The following is a 21,617-nucleotide window of genomic DNA, read 5'->3' as shown; positions in this document are numbered from 1 at the left end:
CTACACCCCTGTTACCCATGTACACTCCTCTACACCCCTCTGTCCACTCCTCTACACCCCTGTCACCCATGTACACTCCTCTACACCCCTCTGTCCACTCCTCTACACCCCTGTCACCCTTGTACGCTCCTCTACACCCCTCTGTACACTCCTCTACACCCCTCTGTACACTCCTCTACACACTGTCACCCATATACGCTCCTCTACACCCCTCTGTCCACTCCTCTACACCCCTGTCACCTCTGTTCACTCCTCTACACCCCATTCACCCATGTACGCTCCTCTACACCCCTGTCACCCATGTACGCTCCTCTACACCCCTCTGTATGCTCCTCTACACCCCTCTAAAACCCTTTGTCACCCATGTCCACCCCTCTACATCCCTTTGTCACCCATGTCCACTCCTCTACACCCCTCTGTCGACTCCTCTCCACCCTGTCACCCTTGTACGCTCCTCTGCACCCCTCTGTCCGCTCTTCTACACCCCTGTCACCCATGTAGGCTCCTCTACACCCCTCTGTACACTCCTCTACACCCCTGTCACCCATGTACGCTTCTCTACACCCCTCTCTCCACTCCTCTACACCCCTGTCACCCATGTACACTCCTCTACACCCCTCTGTCCACTCCTCTACACCCCTGTCACCTATGTACACTCCTCTACACCCCTCTGTCCACTCCTCTACACCCCTGTCACCCATGTCCACTCCTCTACACCCCTCTGTCCACTCCTCTACACCCTGTCACCCATGTCTGCTTTTCTACACCGCTGTCACCCATGTACACTCCTCTACACTCCTCTACACCCCTGTCACCCTTGTACGCTCCTCTGCACCCCTCTGTCCGCTCCTCTACACCTCTCTGTCCACTCCTCTACACCCCTGTCACCCATGTCCACTCCTCTACACTCCTCTGTCCACTCCTCTACACCTCTCTGTCCACTCCTCTACACCCCTGTCACCCATGTACACTCCTCTACACCCCTCTGTCCACTCCTCTACACCCCTGTCACCCATGTCTGCTTCTTTACACCCCTGTCACCCATGTACACTCCTCTACACCCCTGTCACCCATGTACGCTCCTCTACACCACTCTGTCCACTCCTCTACACCCCTGTCACCCATGTACGCTCCTCTATACCCCTCTGTCCGCTCCTCTACACCCCTGTCACCCATGTACGCTCCTCTACACCTCTCTGTACACTCCTCTACACCCCTGTTACCCATGTACACTCCTCTACACCCCTCTGTCCACTCCTCTACACCCCTGTCACCCATGTACACTCCTCTACACCCCTCTGTCCACTCCTCTACACGCCTGTCACCCTTGTACGCTCCTCTACACCCCTCTGTACACTCCTCTACACCCCTTTGTACACTCCTCTACACACTGTCACCCATGTACGCTCCTCTACACCCCTCTGTCCACTCCTCTACACCCCTGTCACCTCTGTCCACTCCTCTACACCCCATTCACCCATGTACGCTCCTCTACACCCCTGTCACCCATGTACGCTCCTCTACACCCCTCTGTATGCTCCTCTACACCCCTCTAAACCCCTTTGTCACCCATGTCCACCCCTCTACATCCCTTTGTCACCCATGTACACTCTTCTACACCCCTCTGTCACCCATGTAAAAAAAAGTTTGGCGCCTAATAGATTTGTTTCGCAGGTTTAACGGTGAAGAATTGTGTGTGGAAGAAATTGTGATGATGGCCCGGACCAGATGGAGAAGAGAAGGCAACATTGCAAATTAGAGAAGACGTCATTGGCGAGTTGCCGTATAAAGCAACACTTTAAACTACATACCCACTGATAAATAGATATAGTGCATTGCATTTTTTACCATTTTCCCCTTTTTTTTTTTTTTTGTTCGTCATCCTCGGTAGCGGTGCCCCGTGGAATATTTTTTTTTCGAGGTGTGCCCCGACCCGAAAAAGGTTGGGAAACACTGCTCTAGAGGACCACACAGCTTGCAGTGCCTGGACTTGATATTGTATATATGCTTGGCTCTTACAGCTGGACTAGGAGTTTTAGGTCTGCGCTATATTAGACTTGGGATTAAAGTCGGAAGATAATGAATTGTCCTTTAGGAATTCTCTGATCAAGGCTGAAGTAAAGGCTTGCTATTAGTTGGGGTTACTTCATGCTTTTCTTATCTCTCTCTCATCTTTGCTCTCTCTCCTCTGCGAATTCTTCACTCTGCACTCTGAACTCAACTGCACTCCACACCTCTACTCCTCTACTCTCCTACTCTCTTTCCCACAGGAAATGCCACCCCTTATAAGGGAAGGCTAAACTAAAGCCCATTGGCCAGGCAACTGTGGATCATAGAGTTGTCTGTACCCCCCTTTAGGATTTACAATAAAGTTACATACGAGTAATAACATAATATAACACCTTACACAAAAGTTTAGTCTAGCCCTCAGTCCTCCACTCTCACATACCCTGACTAAGCATGAGGTTGCTAGGTAACATACTTAAAGCTACAGACACCTAATAACGGATTGCTAAGTTATAACAGTGCAAATACACATTAGAAATGGTTGAGTCCTTGCAGGGGAGCCCCCAGGACACTGGAGTTCTCAATCTGACAGGGCCTAAAATACCTTGACATAATGTACCTGTACTGGGACACCACAAATATATTATATATCAGACTGTCTTCCACTCAAAAAGCAGCTCAATTTGATCCTGTGTCTGCTCAGTGTTTGTTTTGCAGCTCACTCAGGGATCCAGTTACAGTAAATACAAGTCTGTGGAGGAGGAAGATGGGAGGGGTAGTGCATGTGAACACAGAGAGACACTACATGGACAACTCAGAGATCTCACCCTAGGGCTTTATACACAGTTTAGACTGCTCACTGCTACTTTATTATGCCTTCCTTGCTACTCTGCAGGCCATGCACAAACACTTAGAGGGAGATTTATCAAAACCTTTCCAAAAGTTGCCTATAGCAACCAATCAGATCGCTTCTTTCATTTTTCATTAGTCTTTTCAAAAATGAAAGAACCGATCTGATTGGTTGCTATGGGCAACTCAGCAACTTTTCCTCTGAACAGGTTTTGATAAATCTCCCTCTTCGATTTGTAAGATCTCCCCCTCTATGTGTAAGACAATAGGCTCCATCCATCAGCTCTGGGTGAACTAAAAATCTGGTCAAAATAGTGCTGCTTTTCATGTACACACACATGGCAACTTATCATGAGAAGTCACTTGAAATGGCAGGTATGTTTTAAGTTTAAAAAAAAAAAGGCAAGTTCCAAACTAGCATATTAAGAACACATTTTGTGCTTCATAAGGAAGCTAAATATACAGTCCATTTATTGTCTAGCCCAATACAATGCTTGCCTATTTTTTGGCAGCTCCATAGACAATAAATGGAACAGCGGTGCATGTGCAACTTGCTGCTTCATTTGGAAGCATGATACAACCGCTCTTAGAGCTTGCAGGGGATAAGTGCTTTAACTTTAAACACCTCTTTAAAATGACATACATCCATCCAGTTCAGCCTATCACCATTTACCATCAATTTAGAGGAAGGCGGAAGAAACTCCAATAGGTAGAAGCCAATTTTCTCCCCTTAGGAAAAAAAATCTTACCTGACTCCAAATCCAGCAATAAGAATACAATTTCCACATGTACATGTGGCTTGTCTCTCTGCAGATGCAGCATAAGGGTACGGTCACACGTGCATATTTATGCTGCAGATTTTGCTGCCCATTTTCCTATTGTCAGACCAATTTATTGGGAACTGCCTGCAGCATTTTCTTTTCTCTCTTCAGTACAGTGACCTCTGTTTGACATGTGCCTTTGGCACATCCTGCCTCACTTCCTCTAGCAGCTCCTTATATAATCTCCATAATTTCTTCAACAGTTACTGCAACAATTTATTCAATGATTGATATTACAATATTAGCTCTTATACACTGAATTACATAAACAAGATTTACAGGTGTAGCATGCACCAACTTTATAGTTTGGTTCACTACATCTCAAGGGGTTATGCTATTAATGTAGCATGCTTAGCAACAAGTAGGTACATCTGTGTTTGACAGATGTTTGTACTTCCTTATTTAGTTTCCATTGACATACAGGGCTATAGAAAGAAGGCAGGGAACATTATATAGGAATTCTTTATACATCCCTAGCTTACTTTTAAAACATCCTCCAGGCTGTATGCTTTAAGCCAAATGCCAGGAATGTATGTCCTGGACACTAGAGATGGGCACATTTTTTAAAAATTCAATTCGGCCAATTCGCTGAATTTTCTGGAAAAATGTGATTTGATCCAAATTTATTTGCGGCGAATTACTATTAAAAACTCCTATTTTTTGGCTACAGAGCCTCAATAGGGGTGTAGAACACTTTACCTTACCGTAACTCACATAGGGAGTATGCTGGGTTAGTGAAATACTGTTATTCAGTATGACATGCAGATTACAGGCATTGTTATTAGAATCACTGCTGCAGAGCCGCACAATGACGTCTGGATGTAGCAGCAGGGTTGGGAGACCATATGGTGTCACAATTGAAGAGATTAAAGAGATTTTTTAAATGTCAATTAAAGATTTTGAAGAGATTAACAAGTTTAATGTGCCAGAAGCTGAGGAAATCCCGTGGCAGCACAATGACAAAGCCTGGAGGTGGCGACAGCCTATGTAGGTCACAGAGCGGCACAATGACAGAGCCTGGAGGTGGCAACAGCATGACGAGACCATAGGGCGACACAATGACTGAGCTTGGAGGTGGCAGCAGCATGACAAGACCATAGGACGGCACAATGACAGCCTGGAGGTGGCAAAAGCAGCATCAGGAGTTCTAAAAGTGACTCGGTGACAGGGTGCAGAGAGGGATGGCAATACCAGTACCCGCTAATGAAGGTGGGTGAAAGAAGGAGCACTTGGCATCAGATGTGTGGCAGGGACTCCCTGCCTCCATCTCCACTGAATACTGCCATGGTGTGTCTAGATCCTCTGTCTCATCTTCCTCATCACCCTGTAGCTCCTCTGGCTGCTCCTGATCCTCCTCTCCTGTCACCTGAGTATAAAAACCACCCATTTTGCGAAACCTTGCCTTTGCTCCACTGTCTCCCTCCTCCTCCTCTTCCAGTTAAGCCCCCACAGGGCTCATGTGGCCGTGAGATGTAGGCGCCATGTCTCCAGTGCCCTGGCCAGCCATTGTTTCCACCATCTGTTGTAGGAAATGAAGCAGTGGAATGGCGTCGTTCATCCCGTAATCCTGGTGACTGACTAATAATGTGGCTTCCTCAAAGGGCCTGAGCAAATGGCAGGTGTCACGTATGAGCTGCCACTGGTTGACATTGTAGTTACACAGGGGAGTCCCCCTATCCGCTTGGATCATCAAGAAATCGGTGATGGCTTTTCTCTGTTTGTTTAGTCTGTCCAACATATGGAGGGTGAATTCCAATGAGTTGAACCATCGCATATCAGACTATGTTGGGGGATACCGTTCTGACGCTGCAGCTCAAGGAGGAGGAGCAGAAGCATCTGGACACACAGAAGATGGGAATGACAGATAGCTCCCTTTGGCTGAGGTGAAGGAGCCTTGGCTGACTGAAACATGGAATGGCGTGCCACTGGGTAATGCAGTGGTTGCTGCAGCAGGCTGGACCACCACACCGGAGCCACGGTTCTCCCAGGCAGCTTTATGTTGATGCAGGGCCATGGTGCCAACATTGGGACTCTGGCCACGCTTCACCTTCTGCCAACATATCTTACATGTGGTCATGTTTACCTCCTCCGGATGCTTGACAAAACTGCCACACCACCGAGTAGCTGATTTTCCCCCCCAACAGTTCGCATTGACTGACTGCTACGGCCGCGGACTCTGGGAACTCCTTCTCCACTATGCAGGTGGTCTACCCTGGGCACATTTGGCTCCAGACTGTCAGGATCCGGACTGGTAAGCAGCGAGGACACTGGAGGTGGATCCTCTGTGTCAGTGAGGTGATGGCGTAGGCCGTACCAGGGGAACGGAATCTAAGGGATTACTGGTTTTCACCAGAGCCCGCCGCAAAGCGGGATGAACTTGCAGCGGCAGGTAACCCCCAGGTCATTCCACCCGATAGCGACTCAACCCCACTGACAGCTGAAACAGGCGCGGTACACAGGGACAAGGCAAGAGCAAAGTCGGACGTTTCAGAAGGTCAGGGCAGGCAGCAAAGGGTCGTAGTCAGGGGCAACGGCAAGGGTCTGAATACACAGGCTTGGGATACACAAAACGCTTTCTCAGGGCACTAGGGCAACAAGATCAGGCAGGAACAGGAAGGGGAAGTGGGTTTTTATATGAATGGGAGTGATTGACAACTGATTGGGCCAGGCACCAATTAGTGGTGCACTGGCCCTTTAAATTTCAGAGTGCCAGCGTGCGCGCGCCCTAGAGAGCGGGGCCGTCCGCGCCGGGACGTGACAGCCGTGGGAACGGGATCCGCTACGCGGATCGCATCCCCGCCAGCAGTGACAGTGCAGCGCTCCCGGTCAGCGGGTCTGACCGGGGCGCTGCAGACAGGAGAACGCCGCGAGCGCTCCGGGGAGGAGCAGGGACCCGGAGCGCTCGACGTAACACAGACTTCCCACTGCTGCCACCCTGCTGACTTCCAACCATGCTACTACCTTGCTGGCTCAGTTGCAGCCTCCCGGGCAGCCTGCCACCCTCTTCTCCTGATGATAATGAGGCCCCTTCTGCACCCGGCTCCCAAGTGCGATCGGCTACATTATCATAATTGAGTTGTGTCTGCACAATACTGATTTCATCCTCAAGTTCCTCAACGGTGTCTGTTTCAGGAGCCTGAACGTTCACAACACCACCTCCCATGCCACTCTCCTCATCACTATTTGCCCACCTAGCGGAGGAAGTGGTGGATGTCTCCTCCACATCTTCGCTGGGCAGTGCCAGCTAACTGTCCTCTAGTTGACCATCCTCACTAAATAAAAAGAAGGAAAAGTCGGCTCACCTCTCCATGCAAGTTGTAGCTGCCATGATTCCCAATTGCTCCAGGTGCTGTCAGGGTGTTGCTGCCGTGGACAAGGTACGTAGTAGAAAGGTGTAACTCACTTGGAGTGAAGATCCCTCAGCAATTCCAGACACATCGGTAGATATAAAACACAAGCTTTTATTATGTCTTTTTAAAAAACATCAGGATAGCAAATCATGTTAAAAACATGGACCGATGGGTTTCAGCTGTGTAGCCTTTCTCAAGGTCTGCTCAAGACAAATATATTATGCAGAATAAATACACAAATGCACACAAAGCTCCTCCCTGTAAATGGTTAAGCACATGGGGAGGAATTTATACAGAAAACATATTTCTAAGCAACTCCTGTAAATCTCTTACTATCTTACTACTTACTATCTGCCCCTACCAAACATTATTTAATCTTTCCGTTATTATTGTTTCCTTGTTAACAGCTGACATCCTATAATCCAGGACAAGGTATCTCTAACAAGACAGGGAAGGATTTTGCTTCATCACTATTGGTCCAAAATCAGCTGAACAATCCACTGTATTCTGTAATTTGCCAAAGTACAACACCAGGAAATGAGCAACTCTTATCGCATGACGCAAACACGTGGATGATGTCTGATTTAAAAAAACAAGTGTCTGGAAGTTTAAAGACATCTTCAGCCTCATTGAGTTTGTCCCAAAATCATGAAGAAGCTCATATCTATTCTGAAATTGAAACAGAAACATGCCATTTCAAAAACAATGATCGACATCTAACCATAAACTCAGTGTTCTTCACTTTATATGGCAAATTGCTCTATTTATCATGTTATGCAGTCCCCTCCTCCATTGTCTACAGCTTGTAGAAGTAGTCTGATGAAGCAACCAAATTGTTGAACATCTACATCTCTTATTTACCGTAACTTTTAAATTAACATAATATGCTAACTAACCATTAATATACTAATATTCTAGTAGTGTAATTTGTTGCATCCCATTTGTGTTTATGTATATATTTTAAAGGGGTATTCCAGGCCAAAACTTTTTTTTAAATATCAACTGGCTCTGGAAAGTTAAACAGATTTGTAAATGATTTCTATTAAAAAATCTTAATCCTTCCAATAGCTATTAGCTTCTGAAGTTGAGTTGCTGTTTTCTGTCTAACTGCTCTCTGATGACTCACGTCCCGGGAGCTGTGCAGTTCCTATGGGGATATTCTCCCATCATGCACAGCTCCCGGGACGTGACATCATCATTGAGCAGTTAGACAGAAAACTTCAGAAGCTAATAACTATTGGAAGGATTAAGATTTTTTTTTACATTCACACATCAGATTTATTGTACACATTTCTCTGATTACCAATTCCACACATTTTTTTTTTTGTATTAAACGAGTTTATTGAAACAGGCATGTAAACATGTGTCACAACAACAATGGTCAGTTCAGTATGTACAATAACATGTAGCAGTGTAGAACCAAGGCTAGCAGTACAGCAAGCGAGAAACAGCACGGAAACTTAGTGCGCAGCCTCGGAAAAACTCAGATAGAAAAAACAGAAAGGAAGGGGAGGGGGGGGGAGAGTTAGGACCAGAGGGGAGGAAAGGGGTAAGAAGAAAAAGGAGTTTACTAACCTGGGCTCCACGAGACTCTGCCTCATCTCGAGCCACCCTCACGCATCTCTCTCCTCGCCATAAGTTCCTCCATCCTGCATAGAAAAAGGATTTCCTCGTACCAGTCTGACAAAGTCGGCGGAGCTGTGGATTTCCATCTTCTGGGTATTACTGTGCGTGCCGCCATGAGCATAAAATTTGCGAGAACTCTGGAAGGGGCTTTGCGTGACAATGGGAGAATGGTAAGTAGCAACACTTTCGGGTCATTTAAGAATGTGACGGACGGACGGACTCAATGCGCGAAACTACTGCGGCCCAGAATGGTGAGAGCATGGTGCAGGACCACCATATGTGCGCCATTGTACCCCTCTCAACTCCACATCGCCAACACAAATCGGACACAGATGGGAACATAGCGTTTAGGCCTGTCGGCACCCTATACCACCTCGAGAGCAGTTTGTAATTAGTTTCTTGGGCACGACATGATATGGAGAGTTTATGGCACATAGTGAATGCCGCTTTCCACTCCGAAGCGGCGAATGTCGTCTGTAGTTCCGCCTCCCAGGCCCCAACAAACATTGGAGGATGTCGAGCCGTCTCCTCTAAGAGGAGGCCATAAAGTTGAGAGACTGCTTTATGGACCGGGGAGGAGGAAGCACAAAGGTTCTCAAAGGGAAGCAGAGGCCTGGCTAGGTGCATGTTTCTCCCTTCTGATTCAACGAAGTGTTTGAGTTGAAGGTATTGCATGTGAATCAGCGGTGTCTGAAGGTGGGCAGGGACTATGTCATCTAAAGGGCGTAGCAGCTTACCCGATAAAAATTCCTTTAAGGGCAGGGTTGGAGAGCACGAGACCCCAAGGAATGATACTCAGGGCAGGGACTGTATCTGCTGGAGGGACCAGGAGGCCATAGGCAACCAAGGAATGGATGTGACTTCAAGAGCTGCCCCCCAGCGCTCAATCTCCACCCATTGTTTCAAGGAGCGGCCGTGGAAGAAATCCAGGAAGCGTGTCAGGGATGCAGCAACATAGTAGAGTCTACAGTTTGGGACAGCCAAGCCCCCGTCCTGCTTCCTTCTCATGAGCGTCTTCCCTGAGATTCTCGACGGCCGTCCCGCCCAAACAAAGGCACGGAGCAACCCATCCAGTTTTTTAAAGTAAGCCTGGGGAGAGAGATTTGGATCGCCTGGAAAAGATAGAGCAAGCGCGGGAGCACATTCATTTTAAAAATGTTGGCCCTACCCAGCCATGAGAATGTGTCCCTGGACCACTTTTTAAGATCACTTTCCAATTTGGAGAGCATGGGTGAGAAGTTCAGGACATAACTATTCTGAGGGTCAACAGGGACCTGTACCCCCAAGTACTTAATGGAACCAGGGGACAAGCGGAACGGGTAGGCCTGACGCAGTGTGTACACTACGGACTTGGGGAGGGAGATATTTAGGGCCACGCTCTTGGTCATATTAATCTTGTGGTTGCTAAGGTCAGCATAGGTTTGCAGTGCTCGAGTGATTTCCGGGAGGGAAGTGTGTGGGGAGGAGACGAAAAGGAGGAGATCATCCGCGAACGCCGAGCAGAGGTGATCGCTCCCCCCCCACCCCTAGGCCCGTAATAGCAGGGTCCTTCGGAAGTGCAATTAGTAGATGCTCCATGCATATGACATACAGGAGAGGGGAGAGCGGGCACCCCTGCCGCGTACCATTTCTAATTGGGAACCGGGCCGAAAGTGAACTCGCGCGCGGGGATCACTGTACAGGGCAGCTATGCGACTCAGCATGGATGGGCCTAAACCTACCTGGGCCAGCGACGCCTCCATGAACCCCCAATCCACCCGATCAAAAGCCTTTTCGGCATCCAGAGATAAGAGCATTAACTGTTGATTTAGAGTCCTGGCTCTGTGCACCACAGAGAATGCACGAACCGTGTTGTCCTGTGCCTCCCGGGAGCGGATGAATCCTGATTGATCGGGGTGGATCAGGGGCCCAAGGAGCGCGGACAATCTGTTCGCGAGCAGCTTAGCAAAAATCTTGACGTCGACATTGAGTAGGGAGATCGGGCGATAGCTCGAGCATTGATTGGGGTCTCGGCCCTCCTTGGGTATAACCACTATGTGGGCGTCAAGGGAGGTTGAGTGCAATCCCCGGTCGGGCGCTATACTATTAAATGTGTGGCTCAGGAAGGGGGTCAGTTCCTTTCCGAGCGATTTATAGAACTTCCCTGTATACCCGTCAGGCTCCGGGCTCTTGCCTGACGGCAAGTCGGTGACGATACCCTCAATCTCCTCCTCAGTGAATGGGGCCTCAAGCTCGTCAATGACCTCACTAGGGAACCTGGGGAGTGCTGTGTGCTGCATGTATTCGGCCAGCGAGGGCCAAGCGCCCACCGTCGAAGAGCCCTCAGAAGGTCGGGGGAGGTTATAAAGAGCGGTGTAATAGCGCTCAAAGGCTTGCAAGATATCGGCAGTTAGGAAACTCCTCCCACCTCCCGGGGTGCAAATAGAAGGGACGAACAGAGCCTCCCTCCTTTCCCTCAGTGCCCTCGCTAAGTATTTTCCCATTTTGTTGCCCCATTCATAAAATGAGCGGGAACAACTTTGTTTAAACCTCTTATGGGCGTCATTCAGGAGAGTGCTGATCTCATGCCGAACCCTCAATAGATCACGAAACGTGGTCTCTTGTAGGGACTGTTTGTGTAATGCCTCCAGATCTGACAGCGTCGCAAAGAGGCCACGCAACCTAGCCGCCTTCTCCTTCTTAAGGCGTGAGCCATGTCGTATCAGCACTCCCCTCAAGACACACTTGAGGGCCTCCCACTGTGTCGAAAGGGGGGTCGGGTCAGAAGTGTGGTCGCTGTGGAATTGAGCGATGGTGGTCTTAAGGTCTGCGATGCAGAGTGTGTCTAGAAGCAGGTATTCGTGGATTAAGATTTTTTAATAGAAGTAATTTACACATCTGTTTAACTTTCCGGAGCCAGTTGATATATATCTAAAAAGGTTTTGCCTGGAATACCCCTTTAAGCCTTTTCATTACTGGGCCATGTGATCCCAGGTTAGACCACCAGTGCATGCTTTTCTGAGCAAACAGGATATTACTCTTTCTGTGCCTGGTAAGAATGACAATGAAAGGACAGGCTTTTTTTTCACACTTTTTTTCACATTGATGGTGCATTGGGCCACCCTTTTCCTAAAACTCCTGGATGTCCCCTTATCAGCGTCAGGACACTGAGTACAATGATAACAGATTGTCACTGTCTTGAGTCCTCCTGAGTTGCAGCATATCCATAAGGCCTGTTATCAAGGGATGCAAATTTACTGAGGTGATGTAATATTCCATTTTTTAATGCCCATGTATGTGGCAGAGTGTATAATTGATGGGTGATGATAATGATATATGTTAACCGCAAGGGAGCAACAATTATCAACACACTTGATACATGTTTATGCAGGTATCCTTGATAACCCTTTAACCACCTTATTACAATGGTTACAATGACCCATATTTCCCTGTATACACAATTTAACTATTGAGGGCAACATCTAAGTGGTTCCAAGGCAAAGGGGGAGGGTAGCAGAGTGCCAATGGGTTTTCATGGCAGTAAAGGGCCTAATAAAGGCACAAAAGTCTGCTAGGTTTGTGCCATTTTTCAATAAAGTGCCATGAAAAAAAATTAGGGGTATGTTTTTTACCTTACATACCACTTTTTATGGGTTAATAAAAAAAATTACTAATGTTTATCACCGCATTCTTAATGCACCAGCCTATAAAATGATAGCATTTTTTAATCCAACACAGAGAATGCTGTAAATAAATAAATGGTTACACACCAGAATTATTACAATTTTTTGTGCATTGACCTTTAAAAATATATAAAAAAAAAGGGTGATCCATATATATTTTTTTTACCCAAAAGTGTTTTTATTATACAAATGTAAAGAAATGTATTTGGTACTGCAGTACCACTACCGCCAAAAACGATTGGAATAAACAGCAATTTAAACATTGCATCTACGTCTTAGGCTGCTTTCACACTATAACATTTATTTGTTTTATAGATCCGTTTGAAGTTCTGTTATAAAAAAAACCAGACAATCCGCCGTTAAACGGGCGTTACAAAATCCTATACGGCCGTTAAAAAATCCCATTATAGTCTATGGGATTTTTAAATTATCCGCTTTAACCCGTTATAGCCCGTTATTAATAATGGACGTTATTTTGTGATGGGTGAATGAACGGAAGAAATAGTGCATGCACTATTTCTCCCGTTACAATCTTCTGTCATAAATAACGTCCATTATGTAAAAATCCCATAGACTATAATGGGATTTTGTAACGGCTGTTTAACGGACGATTTTCAGGTTTTTTATAACGGTACATTGAACGGATCTTTAAAATGGATACATTTTGTAGTGTGAAAGCAGCCTTACACAGCAGTACATTAAAGAAGAAGTATCATGTAAGAAAAATAAAAATAAAAAAAGACGTATCCCCTATCCAAAGGATAATACACAGGTATTCTAAAATATGCATATTTATTGCTTATGATTAATAAACATAAATTAGTATATAAACACAAAGATTATATGTATATAAGAATCAATCAAACATGATTTTTTTTTTATATATATATATATATATATTTGTGGTCGTGGCTCTAAGAGCCGTGAGTGAATAACCTAGGGAAGGAAACACATTTGATTGTACTTACCAACCTGAACCTTGAACCATCAGGGGACCTAGAATACAATTGTAACAACAGAAAACAGCGGTTGAGGTGTGCCCAAATACCGCGACCGTGGGCACGCCTATAGAGGGCATACCCTGATATGAGATTACATGTTTGTGATTGTAAATCCTTTGGAAAGAAAGGGAGGGCAGGGTGGGAGACGCCAACGATACATACGCCCCTACCTGTGGAAGAGGGGTGGTTATATACCCCACGCCACTCCAACAAATGCAGCCAATTAGGCTTTTAAATTGTGGTTGTTGCTCAAAGAGCCGTGAGTGAATAACCTGGGGAAGGAAACACATTTGATTGTACTTACCGACCCGAACGCTCCACATCTACAGGTTTTGATAGCTAGCAGCGTGAGAGTGAAACCTGGGCCGTCGGGCGACAATTGGCCCATGGTCAAACCCGGTGATCTGTGACCGAGACGCGTGAACTCCCCTGGTCTAAGGAAGCCGTAGAAAGCAAGGTGGATGGCAGCTTTGATGACCGTGCTAAGCTGATAACCGAAAGGGTGAGTATCCAGAAGAGAAGACATGGCCCGGAAAAGGTCCCCGGTGACAGGTGCACGAGAAGGGGACCTGGGGTGTGATAGGAGTGACACGCCTCTAAGAGTCGCCTTGATGGGATGAGCAGAAAGCAGTGAGGGTGCGTTAGGATGCAAGAAAGACCTGTGGTGCTGAAGACCCGTTAGGTGTAGCTTGATGGTGTTATGAGACAAATGTAGGGAGGAGTGGCAAAAACCGACAAAAGCTAGGGAGGAGTGCACGGAAATTGTGGCGGGAAGACCTAAGTTGTGCATGAAAGAGGTGAAGGATGACAAAGCGGCATAGTAGGCCCGAATTGTGCTGGGTGCTAGTGAGCTTCTGATTAGAGTGTTGGCTATGGAAACATAACTGGCTAGTCCATCATTAGCTGCTGGAGCTCCGGCTCGATCTGCTTGTGGTTTCACCTGGAAGAACATGTGGGAAGCCTATCGGCTGAATTTGTGGGAGCGGCCAGGGGTATTTAACGCCCGGCCTCTCTGCAGCCGGGGGCGTTCGTGGTACAGCGTTGGTGGATGTCGGAGGAAGGTGACGTCATCAATCAGGGACTTCCGGTTCTGACAGCGGCGCACAGTGAGCGGGCGGTGTACGTCTCCAGATTCGAACTAGAGATCGGGTAAGTGCCGGGTCCCGGCGCCTGTCAAAAGTTACCGTTAATAATCAGGCATGTAGTCCGCTGCGAGGGCAGTCATCTGCTGGCCGGGAGCTTAGTTTCACGTGTGCGGTACGAGGTCGGTCCTTGGTGGATTCATGGGATCCTTACGTACACAGGAGTCGGGAGATGAATAGCGATCATGACGCAGGGGGAGGGGGGCGGTGGGTTCGGCAGTGCCGCAGGTGTCGTACACCACAGATGTTACAAGGTGGCATTCTGTAATGGCGCAGCATTTGCCACACAAGGATGCTGTTAGATCATTGAGCCGCAATTGTCACAAATGTTGTAGGGGTAATATGAATTGGCAAGGGGTTGTCATGTCATGTATTTGTACTTTACAGGTACAAGAGTACTTGGTGCAAGTCCTGTCGACATTCTAGACTGGTAGGTATGTTTTAAGAGTATTTAGCAGCACTTGGGGTTAGAGGTTGTTATAATTGATGCAAGGTTATTTGACTATCCTGACGCACGCGGATGGTTCGGGCGGTGCGCGTGCTGCGGTTGCTCTGGAGACATGGCTATGGGAGGACCACATACAGCAAGGCGGTGGTCATGTTTCCGGAGCAACCATCGACCGCGTTTATCTTGAGCAAATATCAGTGTGTTGTCATAAATATGGTATGGACCAAACTCCGATGCAACTTGCTGGATTGGAGTCTGATATATATAAAAAAAAAATGTTGTTCACTTTACAACGACTCGTCGTTCAGAGCATACCACACGTAACACATGTAAGTAGACATTAACCCGTTACCCTGACACGCTTCAGGGGGTAGCCTTCGGCTGGTTTGCTGCTGACACGTCTTCAGAGCTTACCTTACAGCACACTTTTGAAGTAGGCGTTCGCCCGTGTTCCTGACACGCTTTCAGGGGGGCAACCTACCATTGGTTGCTGCTGACAGAGCATACCACACGTTAATTATAAGTAGATATTCAACCATTGTCCTGACACACTCAGGGGGGGTAACAACGATCAGGTTGCTGCTGACACGTCTTCAGAGCAACACACGACAGTATTGAGGTACGCGACTGTCTCCTGACATATCTGTAAGGAGGGGGCCACAACAAGGTGGCTATTGACACGGTTGTCAGAGCAATGGCATGATTCCTAGGCACGGTGTAATACATTTCGTTACCACATTTCTACATGGGCCGGCGCCAACGTCAGGCGCACGGATCCTCACTCGCGCATGGTGTTATGATAGGATTAGGGTGATGGTTGCACGGTTGCAGAAATAGGGTACCACCGCAGTTGGGACGGTTCACAGTTTTTTCTCGGATCATCGACTAGGATAGCCGCTTTGGTACACGATGAGGTGGTAGGCACTTGAGTTCAAAAGTTTGTTACATGGTAGCATGCTAATATGTCATGTTGTTTTAGGTCCTTGCCAGACGATTGGCGCTGGTTGTTTGCAGGTCAGTAATCAGGGGGTGTGTTTAGGTTGAGTTGATAGTCGCATGTGGTTCTCATGTCTCATTAATCTTTCCCCGACACCCGTTACGGCCCGGACAGGTGGTAGCATCATGTCAAATGCATCAGACATTGAGGAGACCTTGTCTGTCCCAGAGACCCCTGCCAGGAGCTCCGAGCAGGGAGTGGGTACCGCTTATAGGTCATGGACAATTCCCAGATTGATGGAGGAACTCCGCAAGAAGGGAATTCCATTTCCGGCATCAGCCAGGAAAGCGGAATTGTACAAGCTGCTAATGTCAGGAGAGGAAGCTAGCGGAAGTCAACGGGACATGTCAGGGCAGACCGTGGCCACATCTTTGGCACAACTACACAACATGATGAACAGCATGATGTCCTCTTTGTCCAGCCTGCAATCCAGAATGGACACATTTGAGAGGGGTGGTGCATCCCAAGCATCAGTCCCTCCTGCGGTAGTTGCATCGGCAGCCCCAGCTACTTCCGCGGTGGCAGTGCCTGTAGGTAGGGGAACCATGCCTCCAAAGATCACGCCATCCCACTTCATTCTGCTGCCATCCGCAGAGATATCCTTGACGGCAAGGACGTTAACCTGGCATCCTTGCTTATCAGTACTCAGGACATCACTGAGACTAAGACAGTAGCGTGTGGGGAGTTTTCGGTTGTCTTCAAGAGTAAGGATGCCAGGTTAAACCGCAAGCTCACAATAGTTGAATTTGTCATTGCTTTCAGTCTATACAGAGATGTGGTTTGCACAGAAAAACCAGAAAGAAGGGAGGAGCTGGATCTGCACTTATACAAGTTGTCTGAATTTGCATACAAGTATGGTGGGTCCTATTTTTATGAGTACCACAAGTCCTTTGCGGCAAAGGCAGCGGCAGGGGTCAGTCAGTTTGCTTACGAAACAGACTGGAGTGTCGTGGACACCGAGCTGTATTGTAAGCACTTTGCTGGGTTGAAGGCACCTACCTGCACGATCTGCCAATCCATTTCCCACACTGCCCCGTGGTGTTCCAGCGTTAGCCAAGAACCAGAGCCGAGCACCAGCAGGGGTATCATGACTTCGTCTGCTCCCGGTCATAAGCTCTCATCTGCAGTAGACAAACTGGGGCGCCCCGTGAGATACCTGGGCAAGAGCCAGGTGTGCAACAACTACAATTTGTCGAGTTGCAATTTCAGTAACTGTAGGTTGTTGCACGTCTGCTTACTTTGCTTCCGGGCCCATCCCAGCTCGTTGTGCTCCCAGAGGTCTCAGCAGTCTTGACTAGACGGGGTTCAGGTGGATGCGTTGGCTTGTGTGTTGGCTAGTCACCCGGAACAAGACTGGGTACAATGGTTACTCACAGGTTTCAGGACGGGTTTTCACACAGGGTTAGTGCCGTTACCTCAATCCACTTTTGAGTGTGAGAATCTAGCGTCAGCCACGAAACAGCCCTAGGTGGTCACAGAATTGATACAGCAGGAATTGGCAAAGGGTTATATCATCGGGCCATTCCAGTCCTCCCCATTTGAAGTTTGGAGGGTCAGCCCGGTGGGGGTGGTGACGGGAAAATTCTCTAATAAAAACCGTCTAATTTACGATTTATCTGCCCCGTATTCCTCTGTGGTACCCAGTTTGAATGCCCTGATCCCATCTGAAGAATTTTCTATGAAATACGCTTCCATAGACCTGGCTATACAGGTCATTCTTCAGTTGGGACCAGGCACATGGTTGGCGAAGGCGGACATTACCGATGCCTTTAAGTTGTTACCAGTGGCCGAAGAGTTGTGGAAGTGGTATGGCATAAAATGGCAGGGCATGTACTATTTCGCATCAAAATTAACGTTCGGCTCATAAAGCAGCCCTTGGTTGTTCGAACAGCTGGCACGAGCTTTACACTGGGCGTTGGTTAATGTGACAGTTTGTAGACACGTGATACATTACCTGGATGATTTCCTCTTGTTAGATCCCACAGGGTGCGATCCCGACAGCCTGCCCACATTGAGGTCATTGTTCCATACCCTTGGTGTACCTGTGTCTCCCAAAAAAACAGAAGGTCCAGCGGTCACTATCACGTTCCTTGGCGTGGTATTAGACACGGAGAAAATGCAGGCCAGCCTGCCAGCAGACAAGTTAAGCAGGATTAAGGAGACCATCCAGAAATTTGTGAGAACCAGGGTGATATCAAGGGTGGAACTCCAGAGCTTGTTAGGTATGTTGGCCTTCGCTATGCGGATAATTCCACAAGGAAGATCTTTTGTTTCTAGGTTATTAGCACTACTGTCTTCAGCAACCAAGCCAAGTAGTCAGGTCAAGTTGGGTCCCGAGGCACTGGCAGATTTACACATGTGGCACAACCACATCAGCCAGTTGAATGGTGTGTCTATGTTTTTGCCAGCAGTCACTGGCGATTCTCCAAAGGTGCGCACGGATGCTACGGGTACGTTGGGTTTTGCAGCAATACACGGCGGTCAGTGGATGGCTGACCCATGGCCACCAGAGGTTCTGGAGGTCCCGGGGTTTGGCCGCACTTCCGCCTTGTTTGAAGTATATCCCATCGTGGCTGCGGCAGTGGTTTGGGGGCCTTTATGGTCGAACTCCACGGTCACGTTCTTCTGTGATAATTTGGCCACAGTACAGGCAGTAAATAAGGGCAGATCCAAGTCGTTACAGGTTATGAGTTACTTGCGCAGACTGGTATGGGTAGCACTACAGCTCAATTTCAATTTCACAGCGCGACACATAGCGGGCACTTGCAACACAGCGGCTGACGCCTTATCCAGGGGTAATTATGATCTCTTTTTTCAGGTCACACCAGGTGCGGACCCAGTAGCAACCACAGTGCCTCCACATCGGGTGCTGACGCTGGATTAAGGCGTTACTCCTTGTTAGCAGAAACCTTAGTGAGAAGTTCCCTAGCCCCGAGGACAAGGAAGGCTTATGCAGCTGTACAGCTCATTCCTGGACAGACACGCTCTACCATGGGGCTTCAACATTCCCACCATACTACAGTTCTTGGCCTTTTGCCACTCTGACTTAGGCTTGTCCTACAACACCATTAAATTACATTTATCCGGGATTCAACACTACCACGCTTTACAGTTTCCCGGCGAGCCTTCCCTATGCTCCACACATGTTATCAAAGCCGCATTGAAGGGGGTCAATTCCAGCAGCATCCCGCATGTGAGTCCAAGGCAGCCTATCACAGGGCAAATGTTTAGGGACATGTCGACTCTACTCGACTCCGCTCCATTCGGATGGCTTCACAGCAAGGTCATCAAGGTCAGAATATACTTAGCTCTCTATGGGTTTCTGAGGCCCGGGGAGTTCACTTGTGCATCACGCTCAGCACCATTTGTAGAGAAAACGCAACTTAGCATCAAACAAAATCATGCAGAGCTGACATTACGGGGCACCAAAACTTGCAGGGAGGTCACTGTGATACGGTACTACCCCTCCAGCAATCCCTGGTGTCCGCTAGCGGTACTTTCCGAGTGGGCAAGCATCATGAACAACTGATCAGAGGTAAGGCCGTTGTTGCCGTTTGATTCTGCACCTCTCACTACTTTGCAATTTGTCAGTCACGTGCGCACATTGGTTAGGCTGTTGGGTCTTGACCCACGCTGCTACTCGGGACATTCATTCCGCATAGGGGCAGCCTCAGCAGCCTCCAAGCACGGAGTACCGGTACATGTACTAAAAAAGTTAGGTAGATGGAACTCTAATGCCTACACTACGTACATTCCGAACCCCCAGCTGGAAATGGCGGATGTATTCAGATTCTTGGTTTTGTAAGAAAAAAAATTAATTGCTTGCCTCATTGAACCTATCTGTGTTATTTTTTGCCCTCTATAGGCGTGCCCTCGTTCGCGGTTTGGGCACAATTCAACCGCTGTTAAAATCAGTGATAGGGTCAGTTAGAATCAACCTAGGTTATGACACACGTATTTAGTGGTAGGATGTGTTTTGCAGGTGGACGAGTTGAATAGCAGATCGGGACGGAGGGTTGGTAAGTACGTACATTTCCTATACATGGGCCACGACCACAAGTGGGAAGCCTATCGGCTGAATTTGTGGGAGGGGCCAGGGGTATTTAACGCCCGGCCTCTCTGCAGCCGGGGCGTTCGTGGTACAGCGTTGCCCACCCTCCCAACCCCTTTTTTCTCTATTCTTTATTATAGGGTATGCCCTCTATAGGCGTGCCCTCGTTCGCGGTTTGGGCACAATTCAACCGCTGTTAAAATCAGTGATAGGGTCAGTTAGAATCAACCTAGGTTATGACACACGTATTTAGCGGTAGAATGTGTTTTGCAGGTGGACGAGTTGAATAGCAGATCGGGACGGAGGGTTGGTAAGTACGTACATTTCCTATACATGGGCCACGACCACAAACTTAATTTAGCCTGTGAAAGTGCATCAGCTGCCAGATTCAACCTACCCTCAATGTGTTCAATGGAAAAGTGAAAATTGTGTTGAAGTGATAGACAAATGAACCTTCTGACAAAGCGCATGATCTGAGGAGACTTGGAGCGCCCTTTATTGAGGATATCGACCGTGGCGGTATTGTCACATAGGAACCGGACGGTCGTATTAGACCATGAGTGCCCCCAGACCGAAGCGGCAGCTAATATGGGGTATGTCTCAAATAATGCCGAGGTTTCCCTAAAATCGGGGATGTTAAGAATTTCTGGAGGCCAAGGCCCCGCCAGCCAGTGATTACCATATATGGCTGCGAATCCGAATGCTGAGGCATCGGACACAACTGTGGGGGACAATTCTGAAGCTGAGGGCGTGAAGAATGAGACCCCGTTCCAACTTTCTAGGAAATGATCCCACATGAGCAGATCTGCCATGGCCTCGTTGTCTACCTGAATCATGTGCCTCTGGCCCGAGACTGATGGGAGGAGGTCCAGGAGTCTGGATTTAAAGGCTCTCCCCTGAGGAATGATCCTCATGGCGAAAGCCATCAAGCCCAGGAGGCTCTGTAGCTCGACCCTGGACACCGTGTGAGATCTGGACAGCCTATGTATCAGCTCTCGAATTCTAGTCAGTTTGTCCTGAGGCAGTCTAGCCTGCATGTTTGCGGTGTCTAGCATGATGCCCAGGAAGACAAGCTGTCTGGTGGGACCCTCAGTCTTGTGAGGTGAGACGGGGACCCCGATTTCCTTAAATAGTGACAGAAGTGAGGAAAGGTTGTTAGGTGGGTGGTTAGGATGTTCGAACAGTAAGAAATCATCCAAGTAGTGTATCGTGTTTTGGCAGTTGGCAGTATTCTGAAGTGCCTAGTGTAATGCTGTGGCTAACTGATCAAAGAGCCATGGGCTACTTTTAGCCCCAAAAGTAAGTTGGACCACGCCTTGTCACGCCTGAGGACCCTTCTGGGAGCAGATTGAGCTGGGGTGAACCCTGTAACAGATTAAACATATGTGTAGTAATCTACAGTTACTGTACTGGCAGGTAGAGAGGTTGAAGTTGTTGCAGATCTGGGTTTTCCCCAGATACCTCACGGGTCTACCCAGTCTGTCCAGGGCGGGGTATAGGAATCGAGCCCCTGCTGGAACTAGGTTCCCCTGGGCCACTGCTCCGAGGACACCAGCTGGACAGGTGGGTGTTAACCCCACACGAAGTGCAGGAGGGAGCTTTTAAGCCTGCAAAGTGTTCGCAATACAGTTCCATGTCTACGGCCCCCCAGTTGGTCACGTAA

At 48.1% G+C, this 21,617-nt stretch overlaps 1 protein-coding gene across 1 annotated transcript in view; it reads left to right on the top strand.

Moving 5' to 3' along the window:
* LOC130308429 (uncharacterized) overlaps positions 1-7,990 on the top strand; it is a 70,377-nt gene extending 62,387 nt beyond the window's left edge. Inside the window, exon 5 of the mRNA XM_056552246.1 lies at positions 7,435-7,990. Coding sequence (XP_056408221.1) covers positions 7,435-7,836 — 402 coding nt within the window. The 3' untranslated portion in view covers positions 7,837-7,990. The remainder of the gene's footprint in view (positions 1-7,434) is intronic.
* The last annotated feature ends 13,627 nt before the right edge of the window (positions 7,991-21,617 follow it).

This window comes from Hyla sarda, chromosome 1, assembly GCF_029499605.1.
Source record: "Hyla sarda isolate aHylSar1 chromosome 1, aHylSar1.hap1, whole genome shotgun sequence".
NCBI lineage: Eukaryota > Metazoa > Chordata > Amphibia > Anura > Hylidae > Hyla > Hyla sarda.
Note: the sequence above shows the minus strand (reverse complement) of the source record. Positions and strands in the feature narration are given on the sequence as shown.